Source organism: Erpetoichthys calabaricus, chromosome 1 (genome assembly GCF_900747795.2).
Source record: "Erpetoichthys calabaricus chromosome 1, fErpCal1.3, whole genome shotgun sequence".
In the NCBI taxonomy this organism is placed as follows: domain Eukaryota; kingdom Metazoa; phylum Chordata; class Cladistia; order Polypteriformes; family Polypteridae; genus Erpetoichthys; species Erpetoichthys calabaricus.
In genome coordinates, this window is record NC_041394.2 from 63047523 (window position 1) to 63060835 (window position 13313).

General features: G+C 35.4%; 2 protein-coding genes across 2 annotated transcripts in view; one reads left to right on the top strand and one right to left on the bottom strand.

Moving 5' to 3' along the window:
- The window catches only part of rnf5 (ring finger protein 5), a 45376-nt gene extending 38991 nt beyond the window's left edge, over window positions 1–6385 (top strand). Inside the window, exon 6 of the mRNA XM_028800870.2 lies at window positions 5323–6385. Coding sequence (XP_028656703.1) covers window positions 5323–5408 — 86 coding nt within the window. The 3' untranslated portion in view covers window positions 5409–6385. The remainder of the gene's footprint in view (window positions 1–5322) is intronic.
- A 3576-nt stretch (window positions 6386–9961) lies between these two features.
- LOC114650940 (advanced glycosylation end product-specific receptor-like) overlaps window positions 9962–13313 on the bottom strand; it is a 40321-nt gene continuing 36969 nt past the window's right edge. The window contains exons 10-13 of the mRNA XM_028800892.2: window positions 13050–13079; window positions 12826–12940; window positions 11404–11494; window positions 9962–11264 (exon numbers count right to left, since the gene is read on the bottom strand). Coding sequence (XP_028656725.1) covers window positions 11244–11264; window positions 11404–11494; window positions 12826–12940; window positions 13050–13079 — 257 coding nt within the window. The 3' untranslated portion in view covers window positions 9962–11243. The remainder of the gene's footprint in view (window positions 11265–11403; window positions 11495–12825; window positions 12941–13049; window positions 13080–13313) is intronic.

Below are 13313 nucleotides of genomic sequence, written 5' to 3' on the forward strand. Positions count from 1 at the left end.
AAAATGGATGGATGGATGGATGTTATGAAGGGGGCTATGGCAAATCCTTCCATTATCTATTTAATTATCCTATGTAGCTATGTAACGTTAAATATTTTAGCGTGATTTAACATATAGTAATATAAATTTAACATTGGCTTGCTAAGAATGGCTATTAAACTAGAATTACTCCTAACATTGTATGGTGTGTTTTGGCCAGAAGGTATTCTGCTGTCTTTTGCAGTGTGTAGAACTTCTACAAGTGACTGGCTGCTCTCAGGTTCCTTGCTGTGCCACCACAAATAAATTACTTCAAGGGCACCATGGTTATCCTGTTTATTAAGGAAAGGTTTTGTGGTGGAATGGAACATTAAAAAAAGTACAGATCTGCAAAACGAAATTTGAAACGTTGTGGATCATTATTCTTGCAGTAATTGGAATACTTATTCATAGTACTTGTATTATTCAGCATTTGTACAACACCACACCCATAATGTTTACTGTCGTCAGTGACACATTAGTATGATTTACTGGAGATATTAACTTGAAAACCATACTTGGCCAAAAGGCAAAATGTTGTGAATATAATATGATGAGTTCCCAGGGAAGAAAGGGTGGTGGAGAACACGACTAGTTTGGGAACAGAGTAACTCCCAAGTTGTGTTAGTACTGCAGGGCTTAAACTTTCTGGCAACACCACAGATTTTTTGGTATATGGACATTTCTAATTCATAAAAATATTAACTGACCGTGAATGTCATTTCATTAAATCAGCAGCAATGACATTAAAAGGCAAAAACATGGATTTTTGGTTTGGATAAATTGTAATAGTATTCTCACAATTACTAATGGTATACAAGTAGGTTAGAATGTTAAATATCATCAGCAAGCTTCTTTCTGTGAGTTGTCATGGGCATACCAACCACGATTCAGAGTCTCTGCTCAGGATAGCTGAGGAAGTCAATAGAAAGAGGTGTTAAAAGTAAATGGAATGAGCTTGATTTGATAAAAAGAGGAATTAAGAGCAACTCCTTGGCACAAAATAGATGAACTACAACCCGGTGCTTGTTTTTGAACGTGTGTTCTAAGAAGCTATAATATGTGAAGAACAGACTAAAATTACATTTACAACATAATACAGATTGTAGGCACAGGCCACAAGCTATTGGTGCTCTACAGTTTACAACCATACTTATTGTGGAGCAAGTCCCATGGCTCACATTAATGCAGCCACTTATTAACAACTTTTAATTAAAAAAAAACGCCAGAGAACTGAAAATTTATTTAACATGAAAATGTCAAAGCATTCTTTCCCATTTTAATTGTTGCACTAAGTATTGATATCTCCTAGCAAAATGAAGCATTTAAAATGTGCCCCTTAGATATGTACAGTACATTTACATTATTTGTATAATTTAGTGAGTTTCTGGATAATTTAGTTTTTATGTTGTTTCAGTTAGTGTAGTTTATATAATAACCCAGTCCAAGGTTTCCAGCACCAGTCTAAAATTTCAGGTTTAGGAATTTTTTCATACTTTAACACCAGGAGCAGCTTTTCAAAGAGGAGATACAATGATGCAAGTTAACAGCATTCCTGCACTTCATGCCAGCCACAGGCTTTATGTAGTGGGATAGCTCATCGTACAGTGTGTGTCCGCTGCCAGAGAACAACTATCTGGTCTAACTCCGATTCCTAGCTTTTTTCACATTTTATCAGTTTTGTATATATTTGTGTACCTCCCTTTACTTATTTGACTACATCTCCTTACTCTTCAGTTTAATGTTGCAAACAATGGATCCGTCTATGAAACTACACCCACTGTTGGCCGACACAGTTCACATTTTTTAAAAAGAGCACGAAGTCTGATTATATTATGTAGAATTTTTTTTTCGGCAATCCTGAAACATCCTCCCTAAAGTCTCCTCTTATAAGGAAAATATGTCATTTTGGGATATTTAGAATTGTGTTGAAAAGACTTATTTTTAGGCAGTAAAATACATCAAATCATACTTTTCTTACTTGTGTTGATAGTGAGCAGCTAGTTTAAAAATAGTTAAGCCAGTAGATTGCAGTAGTTTGTGTGTGTGTGTGTCTCATCAGCATTTATATTACTTGTGAGTTCTAGATTTGAACAATTAGCATAATAATACATTAAGAAAATAGCTTTATTGCAATTATTGATTGAAAATATTTTGGACATGTACTGAATTGCTGTTTTTGTAGAAATTTCTTATTACTGGTGCTGTAATAAGGTCTTTAGGCTCCAATATATAATTGACCTTTTCTTGTGAACCTTCTAAAATAACTTTCACTTTAAATAACTAGTGACCTAATATTTCTATGAATCCATTTTTAAACCCACTTAACCCAGTTCAGGTTCACGGTGTGCCAGAAGTTATAGTCAACTTTAATTGCATGACTGACTGTATGTGCTACTTCAATGCTATTATTTTTTTTTTCTTCTTCAGTGATGCCTCTTTGAATTGTATTTTTATTTAATTTCCGTCTGTACTTTCCTGAGCATTTCACTCTATATACCCATAATTTGTCCATCCATCCATCCATTTTCCAACCCGCTGAATCCGAACACAGGGTCACGGGGGTCTGCCGGAGCCAATCCCAGCCAACACAGGGCACAAGGCAGGAAACAATCCTGGGCAGGGTGCCAACCCACCGCAGACCCATAATTTGTCAAATGTCTTAATTCTAACTTACTATTAAGAGTCAGGCAGCCAGTTTCATATAACCTGTTTTTCCCTTCATTAGTTGAGGCATCAGAAAGTGAGTCATGTCAACAGGGACCCAGGTGCTTTTTTCAGAAAGAAATGGGTTGTGCCAGATATGCTTAGCGTTGCTCAAGGGAGCCTCTGCCGACACCGATCACTTGGCAGTTAATGTCCCCTGCAGTTGTTGCGTAACACCAAACAGCTGTGTAATATGTACTTTAATGGGAATATGTGATTTGGATTTTTGTTCCTGATGAAAAGACGAAAAACTAGAAAGAAAGTTAAAATTAAGCGTTGTTAGAGGAGAGGAAGAAAAGTAATATCATTATCATGTGTCAAGCCATTGTGCAGTTTGTTCCCCCTCGCAGAATCTTTCCCCTTCATTGTTTTGTAGTGTTTATAAGGAACTAACGAGTTTTTTTTTTTTTGGTGACATTTTAAAATAATTATTAAAGTCAAATCTCTGTGTTCTTGATTAGTCGTATGGTGGCCAGCATGATCTGCAGCAAACAAAATGAAAACTTCAGTGCGATAAATCTAAAATTATTCATGTTGCACAATGTAAATGTCAGGCATCCAGCTGTAGTTACAAAATCCCAAACATGTATTTTTGCTAAAATATTATTAAACAAACCACTTCTAGGAAATGTTTTCATGTAATTTGTGTCTTCATTTGTGACAGCTGTGTCAGGAATTTTTTCTCCATTGCCCATAAAAACAAGATTAAAAATGAAAAAAAAAAGTTTCTCAGCAATCACTGCTCATAACTGCATGCTGAATAATAAATGCAAAAAAATATCATTTTTAAATACTAGGGGGCTTCGCTCGCCAACCCCCGTGTTTGGTTTTCCGGATACACACTTTTAAGATTTTTTTTTTTTTTTCTTTGAATTGTTGCTATTTCATTAGTTTCACTTTTATTTCAGAACTTCTGTAAAAACAATTTTTGTAATCTTGCGAGTCCCAATATGCTGAATCTTTTTACTGAGGTCAGGACAGGTTTCTTTGTTTGGAATTTCAGCACAGACAAAACAATCTACTGTACATCATTAGCAGTTAATAATTTTTTTTTTTTACAAAGTAAAAAAGTAAGTCGAGTTCTGCATTGGACTCCCGTCTGTAAAGTCGTGCTATTTTCCTCTCACAGTTCCAAAAGTACATGGAGTTACCAAGGTGATAGATACCCCAGCTTTTGTCTAGGTTTTTGTACAAGGACTAGACAGAATGTTTTTGACTCCTGGGGTAAATGTAGCTTTTTAAATAAGCAGACAGATAAATATATATACATGAACAAAGTAACCAATAAATGCATGTGCGGTAAACTCTGTTTTTGAAATTCTCAAGATTCTTTATTTGTCACAGGCATAGTTATACAGGACAACACGCAGTGAAATGCATCCTGATCCGCTTATCAAAAACTGTGCAAAGTTAGAAGAATATCAGATTAACGAAAAGTCATAGATTGAAAGATAACAGTATAGTAGAACATAATAAATAAGTACAATTATGTGAATAAAGTAGAATTAAGTGTTAAGGTGTAATAGTGTAGTAATTATTGTGCAAAACCAAAGTTAGATTGGTGCATAGTTAAATGAGGCAGTTTGTTTGTTTGTGCTATTGCGATCTTTCTAATTTTCCTACTTTCATATCCTTTAACTTTCTCCACATGTGTGTAGCGCTGTTTTTTTTTTTTTTTTTTTTTGAGCCTTTCTAATTTCACTGGTTTCATAGTCTCTAACCTGCTCTGCATGTGTTTAGCGTCAACGTTTGTAAACATCTTTATGAACTTCTTTCTTTTACTCACTGTCTTTTAATTCTGAGCCGGATTGGATGTGCTTTTTTTCAATTCCACTTGTTCCGGGCTGATAATTACTTATTTTCTGAATTTGCACCTCGATTATTCTTTTTTGCGCTTTTTTCTGTCCAACGCATTTGAGTCTTTCTTCTTCGCTTAGATGTCGACATTTAATTTATAACGTACTGTCCTTATACACTTATACACGCCGAGAGCCCTGGATCTGTGTGTGCTCAAATCCTTCACAAAACTGAATGTTTTGCTGCCTATTGTCCTATTTGATAGATTGTAAGTAGGGTGTGTCTTTGGTCTTGCGGGTCTTTAAAATGTCTTTCGAGAAGGTCACGTATCGTAGACTTGCTTTTTGCTTTCCAGGACAGGATTTCTTTTTATAATAGACGATATTCCTATTTGGTGTGGAAAAAAAATTCAGTAACCTTATTTCCTCTTTGGCCATGAAGTGAAAAACTGTATTCTTGAGAATTAACTAGTAAGGTGTTGTGCACAAAATAGAGGCTTGAAGTCAAAAAGGAGCGTCTTCTTGTTCTAAATGGTATTTACTCTGCTGGAAGAACATCATTGGCTTAACATGTGACTTTTTTCTTTTATGTCTTTAATTAATTTGAATGAGTGTTTCTAAGGTGTATGTAATATTCGGCTAAAAATTTTTACCTCTCAATAAGTTAAGAAATTATAAACTAGCTAACATGGCCATATTTCATTTCAAGAAAGAAGTAACTGAAATATAAGTACACTGATTTCTGTTAATAAATAGAAAAATACTATGTTCGTATCTGACACAGATTATTTTTTTTCCTCAGACAATGTTGGGAATCCTAACACATGGCAGGACTCACTGTTTCTCTTCATTGCTATCTTCTTCTTCTTCTGGTTGCTGAGTGTGTGAGCAGCACCTGTGCAAAGACCATCAGTTCCAGACTGACTCGGATTGTGTGGTACCATCCCACCCACCATATGTGCATACAGTACACTCTAGCCAGGGGGGAAGGTGGTGCTCTTTAAATGATTTTTAAGGATGCCGAATGGAGCAGTGATACTAAATTGAGACTCAACTTCAGTTTGAAGAAATTTAGTTGTATGATTTTTTTTTTATTTAAATAATGATCATAAATAAACATGAAAATGTTGAAGATATTGGTAATTTTGCACTCAAAATAAGGTAGACTTGCCAAACAAAGACAACATGGTCCCTTCCTGCATCTATTCTACAGTTGCAACTACAGTTATCTTTATCTTCATGATATTTTGATTCATGCCTACAAATCATTTTGTAGCATGAAAATAAAACAGGAATTTGTTATTCCACAACTAGTTGGAATACCTAAATTTAAGTCTAATGTGTAGTATACATTGCCCAATGTTAAAATGAGCAACGCTGTTATAATTTCTACTTTAGTTGCTCCGACAGTGCATCTGGTTAGAGGATTCTTTTTAAATAGTGTAAATTTGAGGAATTTGGAATTGACAGGATGATGTTTATTTCTTGAAATTCAACATGTCTTTGTAAAACCAAAAAGAATAACAAGTTGCATCATTTGTAATGCCAAGTACATTGTTTTCCGCGTGAACATCATATTACCTTTTAAAGACTAAATTGTTTGAATCTGATTGGTGGAAAGAAAAATGTTAGTTTGGTCTCCCCAATTCCATGTTAAGATTATTTTTTTATAAGTTTAAAAGAAAATTTATTGAAAATATATAATTGTAACAGTGTATAGAATGTAAGTAAGTATACATACACGTTTTTCATTGAATATGTATAATTCCTTTTGCCAATGTAAGTCTAAAGTGTGTAAATTGTATGTTTATGCTTCTATAATTTGTTACAATGAGAAGAAAAATTATTACAAGATGAGAAAAGTTTTGCGTAATTCCTGATATTTATTGGGGGCTTATACCTGCCAGCTCAAGGTAGGATAGCAATTAATATTTTTATATTTTAGAGTTGTGATGATTGTAGACTGTCTGAAATCAAGCTGATAATGCTGCAGGACACAATATGATCTCACATTATGCAAGTTCATACGTTTTTGGCTCCACAGAGAAATCTTACTCCTAGGTCAATACACCACCGCAGCCTCTTACCAAAGTGTGTTTATATTCTATACATCATGAGCCACGACACAAATGATCTACCTTACCAGGTTTCCTACTGCAATACTCCTTGCACTCTCCATTTTGTTTGTGTGTGTGGGTGTCTATGTAAAGTCATTAGTGCATTGCATACTGCAACTTCTATGTAAAAACAGTACCTGAACAATTTTCTTTTAATGCAAAATTTTAAATAACCTAGATGACTGTGTAACAGTGATCTTTTTATTTGGGTTACTGTTCCTCCAACAATTGATAAATCTGAAATTTGGAAAGTTATCATGAAATTAGTGACACAAGTGTTGAGGTGACAGTTGTTTCACAATATTTTTTTTCTTTTACTATGAGGAATACCTCCAAAGAATTGTGTGGCTACACAAGAATGCCCAGAACAGAACCTTTGTGTGTTTTTGTTAGGTGCTTTTGTCATAACATAAGATTATATGTAAAAGCTTATAGTAAATGATGACTCCTTCTCAAGGTATTTTACTAGAGAATATGCAGAAGTGACTTTATTGTGAATATTTGACTACATTTTAGTTAGCTGGAGAATTGGCAGCAAACTGTGATGTGTGACATTTTACACATTAAATTTCTTTATGGGTGTTCAGCATTTTGCTGTTTGCTATTACATTCATGTTCATGTAACTACTACTACTTCTTTCGGCTGCTCCCGTTAGGGGTTGCCACAGCAGATCATCTTCTTCCATATCTTTCTGTCCTCTGTATCTTGTTCTGTTACACCCATCACCTGCATGTCCTCTCTCACCACATCCATAATTCTTCTCTTAGGCCTTCCTCATTTCCTCTTTCCTGGCAGCTCTATTCTTAGCATCCTTCTCCCAATATACCCAGCATCTCTCCTCTGCACATGTCCAAACCAACGCAATCTCTCCTCTCTGACTTTGTCTCCCAACTATCCAACTTGAGCTGAACCTCTGATGTCCTCATTTCTAATCCTATCCATCCTCGTCACACCCAGTGCAAATCTTAGCATCTTTAACTCTGCTACCTCCAGCTCTGTCTCCTGCTTTCTGGTCAGTGCCACCATCTCCAGCCCATATAACATAGCTGGTCTCACTGCTGTCCTGTAGACCTTCCCTTTCACTCTTGCGGATACCCGGCTGTCAAAAAATCACTCCTGTCACTCTTCTCCACCCATTCCACCCTGCCTGCACTCTCTTTTTCACCTCTCCTCCACAATCCCCATTACTCTGTACTATTGATCCCAAGTATTTAAACTCCTCCACCTTCGCCAACTCTACTCCCTGCATCCTCACCATTCCACTGACCTCCCTCTCATTTACACACATGTATTCTGTCTTGTTCCTACTGATCTTCATTCGTCTCCTCTCTAGAACATATCTCATCTCATATTTCAGAGCTATGGACAAAATATATCAATCTAATTACAACTGGGCCCTTATTTACAAAAATATCTTAATCATAAACAGGATATGCACATTCAAAAATATACAATTTTATTCATCAAATCAGCATTTGCTCTCATTTAACCATGTTTTTGCTATCATTTGAACATATTTAATTGTTACCATTTGCTACATGCACCTGTATATTTTTGTGTCATACCACCTGACGAGGTCCATCTTATATGCCAATCATGGTCCTGTAAAATATCATGACGAGCACTATACCTAAACAATAGAGGTCAAACAAATAGGAAACTGCTGTATGCTTATGTTAGTGTTGTACTAATACCACATGACAATGTGACCACTAAGTGCCAGTGAGAATGGAAAATAAATTGTCAGTGGTTGGCTAAGAGTCGAGACTAAAATTTGCTAACCTCCCGCCAGTCCTCTTTCAAATTGAGACACAGTATTAATATAGCAATCGTATATGTATTATAAACTGCACTAATTTGTACTTGAAAAAATATTTCCAAAAAATATAAAATGATGCTAACTAGCTATTGAAAGCATTTGGCCATAACATCCACTTTCTTAATCTGCATTTAAATATTAAATGGAGAGTACTGAATATTCAGAACTACACAACAGTTTTCAGTTGTTTTGTATAGCCACCCACATTCTCCCAGAATTCCTCTGTCTTCATACAATTTTAATGTTAAGGGCCATCTTATGGTACCGTGTGTGTGTGTGTGTGTGTATATATATATATATATTATATATATATATATATATATATATATATATATATATATATATATATATATATATATAAATAATACAATATAATATAAAAAGATGAAACTGAATATCCTTATGTTTCAACTTACCTTTACAGGTTACTTCTTCCATTTATAAAAAAAGAAACAAAAAACTAAGGAAACAAACCACTGTGTTGACTAGTACAGTACAAGTTTTCCTTTCTTTCTACTATTTGGATGCCATGCTGTACAAATAAACAGCATCCCAGTGGTTAAGTACAATATTGTGTTAAGCAAATTGGATTGATTTGCATTTGTAGTGGACTTCGTTACTCTCTTCTCTCATAAAAAGTATTTAAAGTTTTGCTACCCTTTTAATGGAAATGTATGCATTTCTAAAATTATTTGCCAAAGTTGTTTTTCAGCTTTATGAACAATTCCTTTTGACGTGCACTCCATTTTTAATAGCATACATCAGGGTCATATTAAACAAAGACCATGTCATGTCACTGATGATTCTGGTCTCTCGGTTTCATGCTAGCATGTAGTTTTGAATTCAGTCTCGGTTTTGTAAAGAACTTCACTACCATATTATATCTTATGAAATGAAACCCCTGACGGTCAAGAGAGTCTGCTCTTGAACACCTAAATATTAACCTGTTCTTATAAAGCAAATTACTGACTGACTCCTATGACTGTCACCATTATTTGATGTAATGAAAATTTGCATATTCAAAATGTATGGTTTAACTCGCATCATGTGTTTCAGATATGGCTTAACAGTAAAATGATGTTAAAGCCAGTCTCCAGTAAATTAATGAAGTTGTAAGAACCATTTTTATGTGTTAGATTACAAGAATCCAAAAATGAATTCTGTTCCTATGTGATAATAAAGATTAAAATGACTGCTTTGAGAGATGAGGTGGTAGAGCTGTCAATTCACGTGTCCTGAGTATTAAGAGGGTAATTATTTGCCATCATAAAAAGTAATGTATCAATATCTGAAATTTTAATGAAGTGGACAAGAGAGCATCAAGTGTACTAAAGCCAGACATGTTCTAATCATCCAGGCAGTGACCAATTTTAGAGAGGGTCTCAGATATGGAGAATTGCAGCTGCTCAACTGCAGAGTTGGTGCTTTAGCCTCTGATGATGATGATGATGATGATGACACACTTTTTATATCCACTTTTTGAGAAAAATAACACTTAAAAATGAAAGGGCTAAGAAATTTGTAATTTATTAATATGATGATTAATGTAAAAATAAGAATAAATAAATGTTTGTTTGACCTAGCTATTGAGGTCTGTATTGATTTGAACATGACATGTCAACTACAAAAAATGTATTACTGTTAATGTAAGGTCTGTGTTCTTGACTGTGCGTATAACTTAACATCCTGGCAAAAGTACTTGTATATGTCTGTTATTCAACTAATCTGCTTCTAACATCTCTTAACTGTGTTTTGGTAACAGCATTTGTGTATAAATGTGCAAAATGTTTGCTGAGGAGAGGCAGAAATCACATCTGAAATTTCTTGTGAAAGAAAGAAGACTCTGAGGCTCAGATAAACTGTAAATATTTCATTTTTTTGTTTTCCTTACAAACATTCTTTGTAGTATATAAAATATAATGAATATTAATGAGGCTCATTAACTAAACTTGTCAATACAGTTTCTGTCAATGACGTGTAACATACAGCAGTAAAGGAACAGCGCCATATACTGCGACTTCATCAGTGTTCAGTTTCGTTAGAGAGGTTTATCCTGAAAATATGAAAACAGAACTTCACGCAGCATAAGGTTTTTGTGAAATTACTGAAATGAGTGACCCCAAAATCAAAGTTATACATTTTTTTTTCATGTTTTCTAAAGCTTCTTGTTTTATATGGTTTCTTTCAATGTTGCTTAAGTTTCTTGCATTTAACAGTTTTTATTTATTACTGCTAAATCTCTGTAACGGAAGGGTTACTACAAATAATGCTGCTTGGTAATGGTAGGTGAACCAGAACATAATTGTGAACCCCACCCAAGCAGGATTTCTGTGGCTGGGTGTCTTGCACTTCAGTTTAGTGAGTGCGCCATTCCATCTTTATTTCACATGGAAGACTTGCTGTAGCTCAGACCTCACTGTAAACACCAAGGTAGACGTGAAAAGTGACCTACTGCTGTGCTTAAATCATTGACCAAAATTTTTCATTTTATAATATATTCACATTTAACATCACACAAATAATATGAAATGTAGAATAGCAATGGAAGATAATAATCCTTTTGCTTCAGTGCCTGTTATCCTGTTGTTCAGTGTTTATAGGATGAATGCAAGAAAAAGTTGACCACCATCATGTTGGAACGTACTCGAGACCATCCAGATTGTGCCACAAACAAAATCATGTTCTATGTGATCAATAATGAAAAACAAACTGAAGGTGGTTGCTGGTAGTAAGTGCTGGTGAAGGGAAAAAAAAAATCTGCAAAATGACTAATTCTTGAGTTTTAGTCATTTCTCACCAAGGTAGTCCTGAGGGGGGAAAAAAAACACCTGAATTATTTCCTTCCTTGACCAATCATACGACAGAGTGGGGTTACAGTGTGGCCCCTTACTCCTTTGAACTATCGTGTTCTCCTGTTCTTTTACCACCTCCTTCCATTTCACTTACCGTGGTGCAATTTTTATCCTCTGCAAAGTCTGCATTACCCGCCTCAACACCGTTTAAAACTACATTTTCTTCTTTTGAGCCTTGAGATTTTCTGTTTTAAACAAAAGGGAAGGCATTACACAGTAAAAGAGAGAAATTGGTACATGGAAATTTTCACGGAAAGGTAAACAGTAATACTAGAAGACAGAAGCCATATTACATTAAGATAGGGGAGGGAAGTTGACATCATGAAATCAAAATGATTCTATCACCGTCTTGCCAGTAAAGAGTTTTGCTTGTGCTCTGAAACTAGAATGATAAAAGTGATGAGTTTCAATTTGCAGCTACCAAATGTTCAGGTTAACTTATCCTGACTGGAGTGATTATCGTCTACTCGTGTGTTATAACTGTAAACTACTAAGAGACCGGAAACTCATTTATTAGCCAAATATTTGCTTCACAAAAAATGAGAACTTTAAATGAGAAGGTCCTGCCTGTCACTTCCATAAAAGTGCGGAATTGGCCGACCATGATAACTGTGTCATTTGTGTTTGTTACTTAAACTTGCGTACCCAAATAAAAATATCTTCATAATAATAGCACACAGTTGAGAATTTTAATTAACACCACAACTAAAATGGTACAACTTTCCCACAACTAGGTTTTTGAACCAAGTTGTATTTTTTTATTTTTTAGGTCTGTTTTTATACAAAACAAACATTGCACTTGATGTCGAAGAAACTGAAAGCACTTTAATTAAAGAGAGGGTATAGCTACTGTATGTAACAATTTGAGAAGAATTTCTACAGTATTTATACAGAGATGAGATACGGGTTCTTTTCTATGACATCTTTCTCCATTTTAGGGTTGTGAGGATCCGGAGCCCAGTCTGCCACACATTTCCACAACTCTTAATGAACATCTTTATGGTAACATAGGAACTTCACATATTCCAAGTCATTCAGTTTCTGTAGTTGCTTTGCCCAATTCAATGTTTGAGGGATGCTTGGAGCCTATCCCAAGTGAATTGAGCACAAGGGAGGAACTAATCCTGGGTAGGACACAAGTTAGTCTCAGTGCCCACCGCCCACCCCATCAGCAGTTAGTCTAGTTAGCTTGTATTCAAAATGTGGAGAGAAACCAAACTACCAGTAGAAAACCTGGGGGTCAGACATCTGACTTGTAAGCCATACCTCACTTTTATGCTATTTGTAAAGTTCACTATATAGTATTACAGGTCCAGTAAAGGCCAACATGAATATGCCAATATTTAGAGCCCCTGTCTATTCATCGATTCTTTACTTTCAGCGTAGCAAGTCATAAAATGTACAAAATTGGCCTCTGTTTATAAAACTGCATACTGTCCTGTCTCTGCAGATGCATTATGGACTCTGTCTGGAGTGATTTGTGGATTATGCATCAGCAACAGAGTGTAGCACTTACTTCTGATGGTAGCACAACCAGTAGACAGCTGCCAGGATGAAGGCTACTAAGATTAGTGCCCCCAGAACTCCAATGATCATTCCAGAGCGATTAAGTGAGCTGCTTACAGAGGATTCTAGAAGCAGAAGGCAAATGAGGTGCGAATAGGTTATCTTTGAGCTTAGGAAACTGACTTCAGGGTAGACATTCCCAACATATTGGAAAATGCTTTGAGTTCTACTTACCTGGCTGGATCTCTTCGTAAGAGTCAAGATCTAGGTGGATAAGAAAAACCCATCTTTAGTGTTGATAGGAAGTAGTCATTTCATAGCCCCAAAACAGGCAGATAAAGTGGCATTTATTAAATATTGACTAAACTAGAACAGTTCCATGATAAAGAATAAAATAATGTTCATATGCATTATTCAAAAGCCAGCCTATTCATTAGAATGCCTCTTAATGAATCCCACACTGCAAATGCCATCAGACTTATCAAGAATGCGCGTGGG